We start from the raw sequence: 20,640 nt of genomic DNA, 5'->3' as shown, positions 1-20,640 counted from the left end.
GAAAGTAGCTCAAAATGCTTTATGATAATAATAGCTAAACAGAGTTATCATATTATTCCAACATTAAATCACATTTTCCCTTTGCTTTTACATATACAGATTTTCACATTTTGAGTTGAGTATGGTTAATGTTCAAATATTTTTGCAATTTTCCGCTTATCTTTAGAATACAATTTTTTTTTTAAATCCATACTTCAGGAATAATTTTATCAGGTATATTAGATCAAATGGTATATCGCCTACTTTCAAATGATGGTTTCCTTACTCTCGTAAGCCTTGTTTAAATTTACCGCATGGAGGCTGCGCACATACTGCACGCTGTCAGTGACTAAAACACATTTATACTTGTTGCAGTTCATTTGACTGATGTGTTGATATTCTCCTAGTCAGTAGGTGACAGTGTTTAGTCAAAGTCACATACTTAACAATGCCACAGCAGAGGAATTAGGTTCTGCTAATGGAAGAAGAGTTTTGCCTGGTATTACAGATTTTAAGACGAAAAAAGAAAAGGTGGGGTGTCAAACCCATTAACCATAAGCTGTGAAGAAGGGGTAAGTATATTCTTATAACAGGTATGTCCAGACTATTTTCATTTCAACATTTCTTTCAAGTCCTATCCTTCCCTCAACCAACGATAAGACCTCTAAAAATAACTGAAGATACAAGGCTAAGAGACTTCATTACCAAAGTCTAACAATTCTTACACATTGCCTTTACATGGGACAACTGTGTCACATGTCAAAGGATTAATATGAAAGGCACATGTCTTTACAATTTCATCAACTAAGAAGTTGAAAAGCAGTCACATTTTTAGGGGACTACTGGACATTTCTTAACTACCAAGTGAAGGGCTTGTGCCTCCTCCAGACCGCGAGGCCCGTCCTGGTTCTGTTGGGGGCCACAGGCATGGAACGATAAACTAAGATTAATCGAGTTACACTGTGTGATTGATTGCAATTGCCAGGAAGACAGCCGACACTTCCGCCAAAATTTGAATCATTTCACAGTTCTAATTACTATATATATATATGTATATGCTGTCCGTCTGTCTGTATACATATAAAAAAATATATATACAGTATATATATAACTATATATATATATATACACACACGTACTTACAAAAACACAAAAACAAATAAATGCATACATTCAAAACACTACAAAAATATACAAAGCAGGAAGCTCTTAAATGGAAAATGTTATATATAAATTGTATTCAATTCTAAATAAAACAATTTCATAAAACAAATCTTTTTTTTCATTTTTTCCCTTTATCTTTTAATTAAATTGACAGCTTATTTGGTACTTTTATAGTTAATTATAGTTTTACTTATTTGTGCTGCTCTTTCAATCTGAAACTGATATACATTAACCCTACACTGGATGTCAATGATTCTTTACCGCAGCAGCTGACAGGATCCTGTGATACAAACAAAGCCTGGTGATACTGATACCAGCTGCTATGCAACATTTGGAACAAGAGAGGTATGTAAACACTTAATTAAAGTAATCATATTCAAGGCTGGGGATTAAATAACAGAGTAGTTAACACATTTAGGCCTATGCAGACGTAATATTACTGTGATAATTATAACAACAAACAAGAAAAAATAATATAAACGTTCAGCCACTTGGGCAGTTAAAAATATTAAAATAATTGTTTTTTATTCAAATGTCAAAAACGTAAAGTTCAGTATAACATTTAAATATAGATTAATCTTTTAACATACAAATATATTATCATAAAGTAACTATGGATCTGTGCTTAATATATTATTAAATTGCATGATCAAGCAATTATGGATATTTAAAATGTAGTAATCAGTGTAATGTTTCACAATATATTATGCACACCAGTTACACAATCATTTACTAAAAGAAAGTAATAAAATACTTCAGTATATAAAGAGAGACACATTGTTCTATATTTAAAGGGTGACACAATATTGTTTAAAATTCTCTAATTTTGAAAATACTGTTAATAGGACTTATTCCAAATTGTTAATGGATGTAAAATGAAACAGGGAATTGTCTGTTTTGCTCTCTTTGTAATGCATATTCATTTGGAAATGGATCATGTAGCATTTTGGTTTACACTGCTGCCTTGCAGTCCAAAAGCTGTGGTGTATATTATTGACCAAGGAAATTTATGAAATTGTATGGTTTAGGCATTCTGCAGACATTCTTGCTTTCTCCTATATCATACAGTTAACACCTGTTAGCATCCTTTTTAGAATTTTTTTTTTCCTACTTTACACTCAGTATTTCTGGAATAGGATACAGACCCAGTAATATAACTATGCATGTATGTTACCATAACTGCTATTATGCATACTTAAAAGCATACTTTATAAACTTTGTGTTATGATTGAACTGCATCCTGAATCTCCTTCCTGTTTGAGGTTGCTTAAAATAGATACAAGGGGGAAAAAAAAAACTTCACTAAAGCCACTTTTGACAGGAACCCAATGCCATCAATTAAACAGGCATAAAACCTTCTAAACAAAATTGAATATTGAACATTTGTTTTTGACATTTCTTCTTTTTTCAGCAGCTCCCGTTAGAGGTTGCCACAGCGGATCATCTTCTTCCATATCTTTCTGTCCTCTGCATCTTGTTTTGTTCCACCCAACACCTGCGTGTCCTCTCTAACCACATCTATAAACCTTCTCTTAGGCCTTCCTCTTGCCTGGTAGCTCTATCCTTATCCTCTGTCCTTCTCACAATATACTCTGCATCTCTCCTCTGCACATGTCCAAACCAACACAATCTCGCCTCTCTGACTTTGTCTCCCAACTGTCCAACCTGAGCTGACCCTCTAATGTACTCATTTCTAATCCTGTCCATCCTTGTCACACCCAATGCAAATCTTAGCATCTTTAACTCTGCCACTTCCAGCTCTGTCTCCTGCTTTCTGGTCAGTGCCACTGTCTTCAACCCATATAACATAGCTGGCCTCACTACTGTCCTGTAGACCTTCCCTTTCACTCTTGCTGATATACGTGTGTCACAAATCACTCCTGACACTCTTCTCCACCCATTCCACCCTGCCTGCACTCTCTTTTTCACCTCTCTTCCACAATCTCCATTACTCTGTACTGTTGATCCCAAGTATTTAAACTCATCCACCTTCTCCAACTCTACTCCTTGCATCCTCACCATTCCACTGACCTCCCTCTCATTTACACACATGTATTCTGTCTTGCTCCAACTGACCTTCATTCCTCTCCTCTCTACAGCATATCTCCACCTCTCCAGGTTCTCCTCAACCTGCTCCCTACTATAGCTACAGATCACAATGTCATCAGCAAACATCATAGTCGACGGGGACTCCTGTCTAATCTCGTCTGTCAACCTGTCCATCACCACTGCAAATAAGAAAGGGCTCAGAGCTGAGCCCTGATGTAATCCCACATCTACCTTGAATGCAGACCTCACCACAGTCACACTTCCCTCATACATATCCTGTACAACTCTAACATACTTCTCTGCCACTCCCGACTTCCTCATACACCACAACTCCTCTCGAGGCACCCTGTCATATGCTCTCTCCAGGTCCACAAAGATGTAATGCAACTCCTTTTGGCCTTCGCAATACTTCTTCATCTACACCATCATAGCAAACATCGCATCTGCGGTGCTCTTTCATGGCATGAAACCATACTGCTACTCACTAATCATTAACCTTGCTTGCACTACTCTTTCCCATAACTTCATACTGTGGCTCATCAATTTTATCCCCCTATAGTTATTACAGTCCTGCATATCCCCCTTATTCTTAAATATCAGCACCAGTACACTTCTTCTCCACTCCTCAGTTATCCTCTCACTTTCCAGGATTCCGTTAAACAATCTGGTTAAAAACTCCACTGCCATCTCTCCTAAACACCACCATGCTTCCACAGGTATGTCATCTGGACCAACGGCTTTTCCATTCTTCATCCTCTTCATAGCTGCTCTTACTTCCTCCTTGCTAATCCGCTGCACTTCCTGATTCACTATCTCCACATCATCCAACTTCTTCTCTCTTTCGTTCTCTTCATTCATAAGCCTCTCAAAGTACTCTTTCCATCTGCTCAACACACTCTTTTCGCTTGTGAGTACGTTTCCATTTTTATCCTTTATTACCCTAACCTGCTGCATCTTTCCCAGCTTGGTCCCTCTGTCTAGTCAATTGGTACAGGTCCTTTTCTCCCTCCTTAGTGTCCAACCTCTCATACAAGTCATCATACGCTTTTTCTTTCACCTTGCTCCTTATCTCCTTGTACTCTTGTCTACTTTCTGCATCTCTCTAACTATCCCACTTCTTCTTTGCCATCCTCTTCCTCTGTATACTCTCCTGTACTTCCCCATTCCACCACCAGGTTTCCTTTTCCTCCTTCCTCTGTCCAGATGTCACGCCAAGCACCCTTCTTGCTGTCACCCTTACTACATCTGCTGTAGTTTCCCAACTGTCTGGTAATTCTTCACTACCACCCAGTGCCTGTCTCACCTTCTCCCTAAACTCAACCTTGCAGTCTTCCTTTTTCAACTTTCACCATTTAATCCTTGGCTCTGCCCTCACTCTCTTCCTCTTCTTGATCTCCAACGTCATCCTACAGACCACCATCCTATGCTGCTTAACTACACTTTCCCCTGCCACCACTTTGCAGTCTTCAATCTCCTTCAGATTGACTCTTCTGCATAGGATGTAATCTACCTGTGTGCATCTTCCTCCACTCTTCTACGTAACCCTATATTCCTCCCTCTTCTTAAAAAACATATTCACAACAGCCATGTCCATCCTTTTGGCAAAATCCACTATCCTCTGACCTTCTTCATTCCTCTCCTTGACACTATACCTACACATCACCTCCTCGTCTCCTCTGTTCCCTTCACCAACATGTCCATTGAAATCCACTCCAATCACCACTTTCTGTCCTTTGGGTACACTGTTCATCACTTCATTCAACTCACCCCAAAAATCTTCTTTCTCATCCATTGCACACCCAAATTGCGGGGCATATGCACTAACATTAATCATCACACCTTCAATTTCCAGCTTCATAATCATTACTCTGTCTGACACTCTTTTCACCTCCAGAACACTCTTGACATGCTGTTCCTTCAGAATAACCCCTACTCCATTTCTTCTCCTATCCACGCCATGATAGAACAATTTGAATCCACTTCCAATCCACCTGGACTTACTCCAGTTCCATTTAGTCTCTTGCACGTACAATATATCACCCTTCCTTCACTCCATCATATCGGATAAGTCTCTCCCCTTACCAGTCAAACTGCCAACATTCAAAGTTCCAACAATCAGTTCCACTCTATTTACCTTCCTCCTCTCCTCCTGCTTCTGGACATGTCTCCCCCTCTTCTTCTCCTTCTTCGGCCAACAGTAGCCCAATTTCCACAAGCACCCTGTTGACTAACAGTACTGGTGACGGTCGCTGTTAACCTGGGGCTCGACCAATCCGATATGGAAATTTGTATTGTTGTCTGCATATTGATTTGGCAAAATTTTACACCAGATGCCCTTCCTGACGTAACCCGGACCCACCCGAGCCCGTAAATTGTTTCATTTTCTTTGAAGGCATTGCAAATTGTGCAGTGTAGTGCTAAAGAAAAAAAAACACTTGCATAAAGCAACCTTTTGCACAAGTCAGTCCTCACTACAAGACAGACAGGGATATAGAACAGAAAGTTTCACTGTAACTAGGCAATGCGCTATTCTAAATTTCAGACTTAATATAGATATTATCTGTACAATGGAGAATATTTGAAGATATCAGGTATTAAAATAAATGTGACTTAAAATACATTACTTCCAATGAACGGTATTAGAAATTGGTTTAAATTTCAGTAGTTTGCCTTCATTATGTCACATAAATGTATATATGTTGAAGTTAATATTATTCAAAGCTTAAATATTGGTGATTATAAACCAGGACCTTTAAAATTGCTCCAATAAATATCTCTTACTGTCCCTTACAATTGCAATGTATATTTTCCCAAAGTCTTTAAATTTATACCATGTTGTGGATGCCAGGGGCGATGACCCGGCCGGGATGCCTTGGAAGACCGGAAGTGGGCGTGCGCCCATCTGTGACCACGTGGGGGCTGCCTTCCTGGTTGCTTTGGGGGCCACAGGTACAGGGCATGGAAGCTCCACCCTGTAGGGGCCCGTGGTCACCGCCAGGAGGCGCCCCAATGACTTTGGGAGACACCCAGGGAGCTGCCGGGAGGGCAGCCGGCACTTCCGCCACGCTGGGGCGTGGCCAAGGGAGGAATACCGGGAACACCTGGTGCTCATCCGGGAACCATATAAAAGGGGCCGTTTCCATTCATTCAGGGCTGGAGTCGGGAGGCGGAAGGACGAAGCACAGGAGAGGTGTGGAGGCGGCCCGAAGAAAGGCATTTGTGGCCAGGACTGAGGGAATTTGGGGCTTTGTGCACTAATGGGCTGGGTCTGAGTGACCATATTTGTGTAAATAATTGTGTAAATAAACGTGTGGTGGTGAATTACAACATGTCCGCCTGTCTGTGTCCGGGTTGGCTCCACATCTGGCATAGCCGGCAGGATGCTCCGCCTGTTACAAGGCGGGGACCTGTAAGTAACAAATGTGTTGTGGACGGCCCGGTGCAGCAGGGGACCCCACCAACGTACTGCGGGTGCTGCGTGCACACAGCCCCGCGGGGTAAAGGAACCCCATGGACTGCCAGGAGTCCGCAGGAAGGCCATATTTCCCTGATGCAGGTGGGCGGCGTGCCTACCAGGAGCGCAGCGGGCTTCGAGGACCGCGCCGTTGCTGGAGGCGCCCGGGACGGCATGGCGTCGAGAAAGGCCACGCCGAGGAGGTGTCCTCGGTTTGACGAGTCCGGGGAGGTGAGTTTTCTGCCTAGTGGCAGCCGGCCCATGGGGGCCGGGTGTGTTTTCTCTTTTACAGGCAGGGACTTCCCGGATCCTGGTCAGTGGCGGGCGCATGCTGGTCTGCGGGCCGACAGCACGGCGGCAGCCGCGAGGGCTGCGGAGGAGGAGACGCTGAAGCTCGAAAGACGCTGGCAACAACACGGCTGCTGGCAAGCACGTCGCCGCCGCGGAAGGGGACGCAAGATGTCCGCGGACCTGAAGTCCCTCCCCCTGATAGGCACGCGATTGGATGGTGTGTCTTGCGTGCCCACCAATGATCGTAGAGAGGCGGGCCCAAGGAATGTCCATTATGGGCAGGGGGGAGTCCCGATTGGGCCAGAGAAGGAGGCCCACAGGAAGTTGTCGACGTCGGAGACTGACGAACAGGTAGGCTCCACGCCGGCTGAGTGCCTGTCTTAGCAGGCTGCTCTGAGGAAGCTGGAGGCATGCCTTCGGCCCGCAGAGCAGTCTTTGTTGCAGACGCTACGTGCCATCCGGGCTGAAGTGCTGGTACTGGAGAGGAAGGCGTTTCGTTCGACAATGGGACAGTGCGACGCTGGAATCTCCAGCCGGAGGGGTACGGCGGAGACGGTAAGTACAGCCGACTCCGTACAGCATGCAGTAGGGTCTGCTGAACTTGGCTGTGATGTCAAAGATCAGCTTCGAGTAAGCAGCCCTCTGACAATAGCTGTGGTGCAACGAGCTGTGCGCGTGGCGAGGGGGGAGTCCGTGAGGACGCTGCCTGGACACGGGCTGCTGAGTGCCCCGGGTCCTAGCGCCCTCCGCCCCGAGTCGGCCACAATCTCGCGTCGCACTATAGGGACGCAGACGGGAAAGAGGCTCTTTCTTATTAATAAGGAGTCTCAAACCGTCATGGCGTCCCAGAGTGGAAGGGGGAATGAGAGGCTGTGTGCCAATTCCTCCGACAGGAAGGGACGTGGTGCTGGGTGCACCCGTCAGAAGGCTGGCCGCCCTCTGCAGCGGGGATCAGCGGACTGAAGGCGGTCCCATCGTTGGATTCTCCAGGAGGGACACGGAACCCACGGAGAGGGTGCCGAACAGGCAAGTGCCGGGGTGTCGGATGGAGGGGAGAACGCTGCCAGTGCGTTGGACGTGGTGACGCCGGGAGAGGGTGTCTAGGCAGCGGTTCTGCCCCTTGTTTCCTATCTCTTGTTGGACCGGACCCCGGACTGTCAGTAGGGCTCACTTCGTCGGGAACCTGCCCTCAGGAGACGGGCCGCCTGCAGGAAGGACTCTCCGCTGGCGAGGGGGTGCTGCCATGGTTGCTGGAGGCCACAGAGGTGCAAGTGGCTCCTACCAAAGGGGCGCGGAATCCTCGAAGGGGGTGCCGAACTAGTGGGCGCCGGTAAGAGGGGGGAGCGTAACCCGTGCGAGGCACAGGGGGACACAAATTGGTGATGTCCAGGTGGCGTCTCCGCCCCTATCCCTGTTTGGAGAACAGGGCCGGACCTTGGTGACCCAGGAGTAGGACCCGCTTCGGGGGTGTGCTGCCCTTGCGGGACGGGCCACTCCTCCCGAGTGGTCTTCGCTGGCTGTGGGGCAGTGTCGTGGATGCCAGGGACGATGACCCGGCCAGGATGCCTTGGAAGACCGGAAGTTCATTCAGGGTTGGAGTCGGGAGGCGGAAGGACGAAGAACAGGAGAGGTGTGGAGGCGGCCCGAAGAAAGGCATTTGTGGCCAGGACTGAGAGAGTTTGGGGTTTTGTGCACTAATGGACTGGGTCTGAGTGACCATATTTGTGTAAATAATTGTGTAAATAAACGTGTGGTGGTGAATTACAACATGTCCGCCTGTCTGTGTCTGGGTTAGCTCCACAACCAGTATATAATAAATAGCTATGTCCTTTTTAAATGGTAAACTGTAAGATGCAGATGATATACTCTGATTTATGAGTACCTGAAATGTTCTTTGATCTTGTAAAAGCATGATGTGAGGTTCAAATATTCATAACATAAATTGTATTATCCTTGAAATTAAGTCAAATTTAAGAAAATCTATTACAGACATCTAAGCTTTTGATAAATAAAAATTTGTGATGTACAAATTGTCTGGAAGTTGCCATTTTTAGTTTTAAATTAACAACTTTATTATTATTTTACTTACCACTTTACAGCAGAGAGGCCAGAACCACCACATAAGAAGAATACCCACTAAGATTAAAAGTATCAGAATGATGATAATAACGATTGACCCATCAGCCTGAAAAACACACACAACGATAAATTATAGTTCTTATTGCTAAATATTCTACATTTTTTAGTCACATGAGGGACAAACTTAGTATACATATCTAATTATATTTGTATGTTACACAAATGTTTTACTTCCATTTTAGCAATCTTTTATTTGTGTAAATATCAGTTCTAACAAGTGACAATTTGGATGTGGTTTAAGTAGATAATGGGCTGGCGCCCTGCCCAGGGTTTATTTCCTGCCTTGCGCCCTGTGTTGGCTGGGATTGTCTTCAGTAGACCCCCGTAACCCTGTAGTTAGGATATAGCAGGTTGGATAATGGATGGATGGATTTTTAAAATTTAGACTATTTGCATGGGAATTATAAGAGTTGGAACCTTGTAAATTTAAAAATAGATTTTCATAGAAGAATTAAGAATTATTACAGTATTAGGAATTGCACATCTAAAAACATGAAATAAAAATAATGAATAAAATATAAATGAACAAAGGTCACTTTATCTAAAAGATTGAATGTACTGTCAATGGTAATAAAAACAAAAAACACCAAAACAGACTAAAAAGTAAAAAAAAAAAAAAAAAATAAAGGACCAGTCCAAAACAAGCAGAATGTTTGCCTGAGCTGAAACCAACTGCTGTGTGGGAGGCTTAAACTGGGAGCGGTCAGCCTTTGTTTTGTTTGCTCTGCACACTCAGTCCGGAGAAAAAAAAAACGTTTACTTTCTTTGTAATTCTAAAAAAGAAGCACTACAACTCTGCCAGGCTATTGTTACAATTGTTAAGATGTTGTGTGTCAATATTAGAGGAATCTGAACAATAGAATGCATTTATAGCATCATATACAACATTGAAAAGATAAATTAATAACAACTGTGTTTGGAAAGACTTCTTACTAAACAACAATGCTGCTAAAATGTGTACATTTATAATAGATTGGAAGGTTTGCTTTTTTCTTGGCAACTAGAAAAATTAAATCAGAAACAGACGTTTGAGAGCAAAGGTTTCATATAAAACACTCAGCTTTAAAATGTTTTAAAGAACTTTCTCTGCACAAAAAGACCAAGTGTTTAACTTTCGTAAGAAGAGAACAAAATGAAACAAAGAATATATAAATGACTGTTACTGTGTAAATTAAAAACAGCAAGAAAATCTGCATGAGAACCCACATAGACATAGTAGGCATAGTAATTGCAAAGTAATCAAGAGCCAAACTACACAAACCCATAAAGGCAAGCCCAAAACAATATATAACCAGAAACAGCTAACCTGACCCTTCCACATTGTAAGTTCTTCCTTCCACTTTCTCCCTCTCCTTTTTCTTCCATCACTCCAGCACTAGACTCTTATCTGCTGTCTCTGGAAATGACACAGCAGTTTATGTCTTATTCTTAGGTTATGTGGTCTGAGATTATGGGTAGGAGACCTCTTGTGACCATGGGATGTGAAGTGACTGGTCCTGGTATATGCTGACTAGGTGAGAACGAATATGGTGTGTTGTTCTTTAGCATTAGAGATCTAATTACAGATCAGTATTAAATTTTGTAATTTTTAGCATCCATGTAGTAGAAACGTATAATTCACATATTTTTAGTGCACAAGCTGACCTTTTGCCACATACAGAAACATTTTGGTATCCCCTAATACATACAGTATCAAATATGGTTAATGCAATTGAGAGTCTTGGAAGGCCTGAACACAAAGCAGAAAGACAGCAACCAAACTGGGATGAGGCATCAATTCACTGCACACAGCTACAAAGGGCAAATTTAGAATTGTCAATTAAGCTAACACTGTAGGACACAAATCTGAGTATTCAGAGCAAAGCCCATATCAGAAATAATGTACAAATTCCATGCGAAAATCAATTGGATGTTGCAGCTGAAACAATAATGATGGATCTATGAGGTACCTCACCACAATGCCAATGTATGCACATGATATTATGCATGTAAATAAGATAAATGGTTCTCTAGTTGCTTTTTAAACAGGTAAGCTGCATCTGCCTCCTTAGATGCCTCCACATAGGACATTTTATTCTCACACCTTCATTTAGTCTAAAGAAGAGTATTTGATCTTTATGATTATATGAATTATTAGTTACTAGTCAAATTACAAGCAGGTAAAAAGTTAAACTTAAAAATATTTGATATCTTTTGACCTATGTGTTCCTTCAGTGCCTTTCGTTAGTATCCTTGTGTGTCTGAACCTGTGCTGACCAGCATTCTCTTCATTGAGTCATTTCCATCAAAACTTCCTCTTAGACTCTGTCATTATTTTGGGGTGCCTAGCTCACCTCCCATTTGTTTCTATACTTGCAGTCTATGAAAGAAATCCTGAATGTGTCGCCTATGCTATTAATCCTCCTTGTGTGTATCAACTTCACAATTCCATATTCGGTCATATCACCAAAGCCAAACTGACTACATACACCTAAGACAAACTGACCAACCAGATCGCTCGTAGGTACTGAACACACACAGAGTTTAGTGTTTAATTGTAATACGATATTATAATATTGTGCAGGTCCCCCTTAAATGTTGTGCAGTGGAGCCTTCATAGATAAGACTTGTTTTTTCAGCATATCCAACAGATACATGATTGGATTGAGAAATTGTGAAGATAAGTCAACAACTTGAACTCTATCATGTTACTCAAACCATTCCTGAACATATTTTGCAGTGTGGCAGGGAGCATTATCCTGCTGCCATGAAGAAGTGCATGTGGTCTGAAACAGTATTTAGGTGGGTGTTACCTGTCAAAGTGAGCATACACATGAATGCCAGGACTCAAAGTTTCCTAGTAGAACACTGCCCAGAACTTCCACAATGCATCTGCTCAATTTCCTTCTTCAATAGTGAACCATGTTTCCATCTCTTCCCCAGGTAAATAATGCACACACCCTACCTTTTACATGTTCTAAAGTTAAAACACGATTCATCAGACCATTACTCCATATTCCAGTTCTGATGTTCACATGCCCATTGTAAACACCGTCTGTGGTGGACAGGGGTCAGCATGGGCAATCTGACCAGTCTATGGCTACACAACCCCATATGCAGTAGGCTGTGATGCTCTGTGTGTTCTGACACCTTTCTCTCATTTCTCTCATTAAGTTTTTCAGCAATTTGTGCAAAAGTAGCTCTTCTGTGGAACTGGAACAGAATGGCTAACTTTTGCTCCCCACATAAATCAACAAAGCCTTAGGCCCCAAAGACCCTGTCACTGGCTGTCCAGTTACCTTCCTTAGACCACTTTTGGTAGGTATTAACTACTGCATACTAGAATAACCCCACAAGACCTGCCGTATTGGAGATGCTCTGACTCAGTCGCCTAGCCATCACAATTTGGCATCTGTCAAAGTTGCTCAGATCCTTATGCTTATTCATTTTCCCTGCTTCCAACACATCACCTTCAAGATCTGACCGTTCACTTGCTGCCTAATATATCTCACCCCTTGACAGGTGCCATTGTAACAACATAATCACAATTATTCACTTCATCTGTCAGTGGTTTTAATGCTGTGGCTGATCAGTGTATAAGAGATATGCTAAAATATTCTGAAATCAGCAGTTAACACTATATACTTTACATGTTACAGAATATAGATCTCCAAAAAGATTAAAGTGTTCCACATAAAAAAAGAAAAAAAAAACACTATAATCAGGATTATTATTTGAATCTTTAGAATTGATTCCATAGAGTCAATTAGGCCTGCCAAATCAAAAGCAAAGTTTACACTACATGCAGAAACATATACAATTACTACTGAGGTAGCGATATTTATAATAGCCAAAGTGTTTATGAATATCAGACATAGGCTTTGTGTGCATAATGTGTGCAATTAGTGTGAACCAATTAATGTGATAATTAATGCAAAAGGAAACTCTTTAAGTTTGTGTGTGTTTTAAACATTATCTGATATCAACTTGATCAAGCTCAGGATCAAGTTTATTGTTACGTGTACATAGCATAATGAAACTCTCACATGCATGTCTGAACAAATGATTACCCATAGCACTGGAGTTAACAAAGGCATTCTGTGTTACATATTAAAGGTTTATTTGTAAATACATTATACAGGAATATTTTAAGATATCAAATACACTTTTGGCTTAAGAGAAAAATGGATCAATATAGTGTGGACTGTTTGCAGAAACATGAAACTAGGAGCAGTGTAACTTCTGAAGCATGAAGTGCATACATCCTTGTAATTTGGTGTAATAAAGCTGCTGTGTCGCCCAGTGCCATATTATTGCACCACATACCAGAAAATCCCTAAAGTAAAATGATTAGAAGTGCAAGGTTGAATTTTTAATTAATATATTAGTACCTGGATCTTATTTATTGTAATATGCATTTACCCATCATTTTACAATATTTATTATTTTCCTTCATTTCCTTTTAACACAAATGTTATGTTTTAAGTACAATTTTTGGAAAAACAAGCAATGAATTTACATCTTCATCAGGAGTATAATGAGTAATGCAGTGAGTTGAGTTCCAGCAGCTTGAAATGATAGCTAGGATTAGCAAGTTTTAAAGTATGATTTAACTGATGTATCAATGGTTGAGTGATTTACTAAACTATACATATAACAGTAGAAAATATTTACTTATTTACTTTTATTTCAACTTACACAAGATGTGGCAGTAATTGTGATTCCACCGGAGATGAAAGCCTGCCCATCATTTACACTGACACGTACCTCCAATTTTCTAAAAACAAATAACAGAACAGATTGTTACATATAAATAATCTTAATGATATTTATAAAAAAAAACATAAGCAGTACATTTAGAGCATGCATAAATAACCAGTACAGAAGCTGGTAGATTGGCAATGTTTTTTCCCAATCATGGCACACACTAATTTGCAATGGGAAACTGAGTTCTTAGGTAAAACTATACCACACCATACAATTTTATAAGCCTGCTTAATCCTGTTCAGGGGGTTGCAGGGGGGTGGATCCTATCCCATTAAGCAAAGGGTGCAAAGCAGTGTTAATCCCTGGACAGGACAGCAGTCCATCGCAGGGTGAACACACCCGTGCACTACAGCCACTTAAGTGACACTTATGCACCTAAAGAACATGTCTTTGCCCTGTGGGAGGAAGCCCACACAGATGTGGGAAGAACATGCAAACTCTGGGAATTGAGGACCACAAATGCCAATCCTATTCACTATCCTTTCTGGCAAGAGCACCACCATGCTTAAGTGGAACATTTTTTTTTAATTTTTAAAAATTACAGTATGTGCCTGTACTTACAGTTTCAAATATCATCTACAGGGCTGAAAAACACATCTGTCAAATAAGTAATCTTGGTGAGCCACTCTTGATCTGAAAAATGTGTCAATATGGTCTGTCCTTTACAGCTCATTTTGAAGATCAAAAACTTCATGACAGCCATTTGCCAAGGATAGCCAGGATAACCAACAGCAAGATGCTGTGTTTAGCTCTCATGTCTGAGCATAATAGGACAAAAAGGAAAGAATATAATGGTCGCTGTTTCACATCACTGACTCCTATAATAACTGTCATAAGCACAAAAATTTAAATCTGGCTCAAATGCATTGTAGGTGTAGAATTGTCTGTGCATTATGCAAAGAGTGGCAGTAATATTTGGATTTTCACAACTGCACTGCTTTCCTGACCAGTCATGGCTGGTATACCATCAGTGCAGACAGACACATGCTTTCTACAGTTCAGTTTGTGCTCATCTATATAATCACTCAACATATAAAAACATCTTCTCTTTGTTGTTCTGCTTCTACATCTTGACAAAATTAAATCAATTCAATAATACATTTCTCCCTAAGATGCCACACATAATACTTGAGCTGAGCAGCACTGACATCATTTGACTTTTCAGGTTGAAAAGCAAAGTGTTCACATTCACATAGTATTTCAGTTCATTGGCTTTTTTACATCAATGCATGCTCCCAGATTCTAGAACTTACTATGCCACTGAAGTGTAGAACTGTTCTCACCTTGCGGCGTGGGGCCCAATCATCAACCAACTCATCTCAACATTATGTGATAGAATTAATTACCTCATCAATAGTATGCTGTTTCTTGCTCCTTGCTATACAGACAGCTGTCAAAAATTGCACAAACTGACGCATTTCTGATACTACGGTGATTTTAAAAACATAATTAAAATACTGCAGTTTAGAACACTGCAATATACTGTTAGACAATATAAGTCAATAATGCAATAGAATAAAATATCAATTTACTATAAGTACAGTTGCCCAAATGATGGGCTATGTCAAAGCCCTTTTTCCAGCAGCCTCGCAGCACCTTGAACGTAGGAATGTGATACACAATTCTGAGATTTTTCTCAGAGCTTTTTTCTGCTTATTCAATTTCATTTCCTTATCTCGGGATAAGGAGCGTGCCAGCTCCTCAAGACCCGACACAACAGACACATTTACTTATTTTTCCTTTGTTCCCCCTATAGCACCAAACACAATATAATAAGCAAAGCACTTTCTTTTCATCTTTCTCTATGTCGCTCCTTTTGCCTCCACTCATCTTTTGGCAAACTTTGTCTTCTACTTCCCAATTCCTGCTTCCAGAACATAGGTGGGCGGCTCCCTTTATGCTGTACTCCCAGGTGTGGTGAAAGTCCAAAATAGGGATCTTCAGCTTCCGCAGCTCCCCCTGGCGGCTTTCCAGGAATCCACTAGGGCTGTGCCAAACTCCCATGGAGGCCTGAGGTAATCCAAGGCATCACTGACATCCAGAGAGGCTGCCATCTAGCATCCCAGGGTAGGTAAGGGCCCGTGTACATCTGTTCCCCGAGTCCTTCCACACTGCCCCTCCCCCAGCTGAGCCTTGTAGGATGAAGCGTTCCATCTCTTGAGGGCTGTACTCCTCTAGGAGGGGTTATCATCATTGGCTATCTGTCACTATATACTGTATATATGTGTATGTATGTGTATAGTATATATGTAAGTATATAATTATATATATCTTGATTGGCTCACAGTTGTTTCTGACATGCCCCGCTGCTGCGCTGCGAACCTGTGGTTTCCACGCCAACGAAGAAGCATTCCTCCACAGACGCGGCAGGTGCACTTTGGCGTGCATATATAGTATATAATACACACACATACACATAAGAGGCTGTCCAGAAAATCTGACTGATCATACAAGGAGAAGACTAGTGAGGGAAGCCACCAAGAGACCAATAATACTTCTGACTGTGTTACTCGCTGTAGTGGCTGAGTTAGGAGAGACGGTGCAGACACCACTGCTATACAGGTGCTTCACCAATCATAGCTTTATGGAAGAGTTGCGAAGAGAAAGCCACTGTTAATAAAATACACATTAAATTTTACCTAAAGTTTGTTGGAAGGTACATACAGTAGGGGACTCTGAAGTCAGCAGGAAAAATGTTCTGTGGTCTGATGAAACCAAACCTGAGTTTCTGTGCCATCAGACTAAATATCTTGTTAGAACGCTGCACATTATGTCCACCATGAAGCAATGTATTAGCATTATCATGCTGAGGAGATGCTTTTCTGCAACAGGCACTGGAATTCTTACAAGTGTACAGGGGCAAAATACAGGACTTCCTGAAAGAAAACCTGATACAGTCTGGAGGAAACCTTCATTCTGGGGGAAGAATGTGTTTCCTGCAAGGCAACAACTCCAAGCATAATGCCAAACCTGCACAGAACTTAACAAGAACAAAGCTAATGTTCTGGAGTGGCCAAGTCAAAGTCCACAACTCAATCCAATTGAGAATTAGTGGCTGGGCTTGAAAAAGGCTATTCACTCATGATCCCCATGCATTCTGACAAATATTGAGCAGCTTTTTCCATTTTCTGATCATGTTTTACATTCTGTTAATTGATCAGTCCTCATCATTAAGTTGGAACCAGGATGACACACATATGAAAAACCAAACTGTTCAATTAATACTTGCTTGTTGCACCAGCATCCAGTAAGACTAAAATCATAGGCAGCTGTGCTGGTAAGTACAGCACGCAGCTTTACTGATAAGAACTAAGTAGACACACATTGAAACATCTGAAAAAGCTGGAACTGAGGGAAAACATGACAACTCCACACACACAGTGATAAGGCTGGGAACTAAACACATATCTTTAGTGCTGTAAGACAACAGTTCTAATCATGGGGCCATGTGCTCACTGTGTATTGTTTTAGAATCAAGTTATTTTAAAATGCCAAATATGCCTATTACGAAAAAAACACTTAAACATATATGTCTACAGCATAAAATTATGTACAATTGTCTAGCTGCTTAAAATTTAATTCAATTAAAATATAAAGCTGTAATATCCTCCAAGTCTTAAAAAAAATCTTCAAACATGTGCACTTCAAAGGTTGGCTTTGTCTTGATTTTAGCCTGTGGCTTTGCCTTAGGCCAAAGCTTTCCCAAGTGGGTCAAGCAAAGTTAACTTATCATCTGGCCTTTTAGTTTACAGCTTAACTATTTAACATGCAGACCAGACCAAAAAACACAAAGAACAAATACAGAGAATGAAGAATAAGTATAGACTTTAGGAAATTGATTCCTTCATATGTATCATATATAATATATGAAACTATTTGTTTCTTCTTAGTTAGCATTGAGAATTTTGAAATAATAAACTTAATACATAAGATATAAAAAAATCCTGTTAAATCTATATATAATACTAATAAAGTTAATTCAATAAGTAATATTAAAATATACATACTGACATAAATTGGATTATCACTGATTTAGCACTTTTTCAAGCATTCAGAATGCTTTATAATAAATGTAACATATAAGCATATTTAAAATCTTAATGAAACATCCATACACTTCATATATACTGATTAATAATTCACACTATACCATCATTCAGACACTGAAAGCAAACATGTCACAAATTCATAACAATAGGAATGCTTTACAAGAACAGGCCATTCAGTCCATTACTGCTTGTCAATTACTATTCATCTCATCTACCTTAAATAATTTTTAATTTGGAATATCAAGTTTCCTAAAGCATGGTGCTGTGGAACTCATTCCTTGCATCCAGATATTAATCTGTGTGAAAAGGTATGTTTACACACTGTTACTTAACTTACATCTCTATCACAATTTCTTTACCGAAGAAGTTAAACTCCTTAAACTGCAAATATTGCAGTATCTTACTTGGAAGTTTCATAAATTACATAGAGTTTACATTATATTTCAAATTTTGAAGAGACAAGCATTTTGGTTGTATGATAGGAAGGCCACCTTATAGTGACTTTCTGCTCCCAGAATGTATAAAATGGAGTTTAAAAAAGTATTTAGAAATGTTGACTTATTAAGCATACGGAGAATATAAAGGTATCACAAAAAGAAAAGAAACACAACAATCATGTGCCTCTCTGTGCTTATCTTTACATGCATATGCTCCATTCTCTCATCTTGCTTTCCACTCCATTGCTTAAGCATTGCTTCTCTTCCTCCAGCCACTAATCACTTGCACCAGCTTACTCCAATCTTAAAACTTTACTAATTCTAATTTAATTTTATTAACTAATTCAATTGATCTAATTTAATATAATTTTAAATCTACTCTAATCTTAAAGGTCCTAACAGCTTGTGATGGCTTTACATCCTTATCCTTAAAAACAGGACTAACATCTCACTTCTGAAAACTTCTCTTTATCAGCCAGATGATGTTTTAATCACCTAGCAATCCACTGTGGTCTCAGCCTTTCTCTACTACTTTGACTGCCTTCTACTGTCCTGGGGAAAACATTGCACATTTCCTCTTACTTGTTGATAAAAGCTTCCCTCCCTACTTTAATGGTATAATAGTGTCTTTCTATGGCAACCAGAATATACACAAGGTTTACCACACACTGGAAATCTCCCTTAGGCACTGGTATGGCCAAGACACTGTGGCTGTGTTTCATTACTCTTATTCCCCTCCTTGTTCCTCATCTACATCAAACTTTCCTGTATGAAAACTATTTGCTCACCAGTCTACCCAATACAATTTGTGAGGTTTCTGAACTCTTTTGGGACCTGGGTGGGCCACCCCCCAAACCAACAGGATGACACAACACGTGCGATTGCTGTGACTGTGGAAGACTGTTTGTCCGTCCCCAAGGCAAGCTCAGGTTTGCAGTGCCACAGCATAGCGCCATGGAAACAACTACAAGCTGATGGAGATTACCAATGGGTGATGCAAGGAACATTATAAATAAATGCAGGGAACAGTATAACGGTCGCTGACCTGGCCCCAATCCTGCCTATTTGCTGTGTCTGTGTATAGGAGAGAGGTAGATCCTGCTGCAATAAATAACCGTGCTGTTCCTGTTTCAAGTTGAATTGATTTTGCTCAAGGACTGAGACCCAGCCTCATTTTTAGGGTGCATGACAGCAACTCACATGTCACAAGTTGTATACATGTGTTGAGTAGAAAGTAATATTAAGGAGTTTGGTTTGCTTCATTTTGAAGGTCGGCTTTTGCTTGAGCAAAACATTAATATAGTATATTAAGCACAGTGACTTAATCAGCCTCAGGTGATGCTACCAGCAAGAATGGTAATTGGAATAATAAAGTAACAGATGTGAAAGAATGAGTCTCAACACACAAAAAATGTTTGGGGCAGCCACCCTTATATTGTCCATAGCTGCAAACGGGTATTCAAATGAACGTAGCAGTGTTCTCTTTGAGTTGCAAGACTGAAATGATTCAGTTTTTGAAAAGATATCATCTAGTGCTGAAACCGGAAGTGACGTCAGTCTGGGCCCCTGAACCAGAAGTGATGTCAGTCTAGGCGCTGGAACCGGAAGTGTCGTTGTTGATGTTGAATCAGGCAGGTTTTCCCATATTTGGCCCGCAGAGATAACAGAGGTAGGTTTAGTGCACTCTGCCACCCCCTGGCCTGGTGTGTAATTACCTTCACTTGGTCCACTCAGCTCCCTCTAATCACACGTGTGTGACACGAAAGGCCCAGACCCATCCCGTTGGGCGTACCTGTCCTTGAGGTTGTGGCTCCAGGAAAGGGCATCGGCATTGGCCTGCAGTACACCTTGACGATAAACTACTGAAAATTTGTAAGGCTGTAGGTCAAGAAACCATTTCATGACTCAAACTCACGAGTCCCCGTGTAACACCATCCACTGTGATGGTGCATGGTCTGTCACCAGGGTGAACTCACGTCCAAAGAGGTAGTACCTCAGCTGAGTAATCGCCCATTTAATCGCCAATGCCTCCCACTCCACTGCTGCATACCAAGTTTCATGGTCCAACAGTTTCTGACTCAGGTGCATTACGAGATGTTCCACTCTGTCTGTGCTTTGGCTCAATACAGCACTAAGACCTGTGTCCGAAGCATTCATCTGGAGGATGAAAGGTAGAGAAAGGCTAGGTGCTTTCAACACTGGTGGTGACGTAAGGGCCTGCTTGAGGTCACTAAATGCAACTTCTGTGACCTCATTCCATACCACATGATTTGGTTTTCCCTTCCTTGTGAGATCAGTCAAGGGTGTTGATCTCTTGGAAAATCGGGGTACA

The 20,640-nt window shown here is 41.1% G+C and overlaps 1 protein-coding gene across 1 annotated transcript in view; it reads right to left on the bottom strand.

Moving 5' to 3' along the window:
- antxr2a (ANTXR cell adhesion molecule 2a) overlaps nt 1–20,640 on the bottom strand; it is a 263,978-nt gene that overhangs the window by 92,610 nt on the left and 150,728 nt on the right. The window contains exons 11-12 of the mRNA XM_039758535.1: nt 13,754–13,832; nt 9,027–9,122 (exon numbers count right to left, since the gene is read on the bottom strand). Coding sequence (XP_039614469.1) covers nt 9,027–9,122; nt 13,754–13,832 — 175 coding nt within the window. The remainder of the gene's footprint in view (nt 1–9,026; nt 9,123–13,753; nt 13,833–20,640) is intronic.

Source organism: Polypterus senegalus, chromosome 7 (assembly GCF_016835505.1).
Source record: "Polypterus senegalus isolate Bchr_013 chromosome 7, ASM1683550v1, whole genome shotgun sequence".
Taxonomy (NCBI): domain Eukaryota; kingdom Metazoa; phylum Chordata; class Cladistia; order Polypteriformes; family Polypteridae; genus Polypterus; species Polypterus senegalus.
Note: the sequence above shows the minus strand (reverse complement) of the source record. Positions and strands in the feature narration are given on the sequence as shown.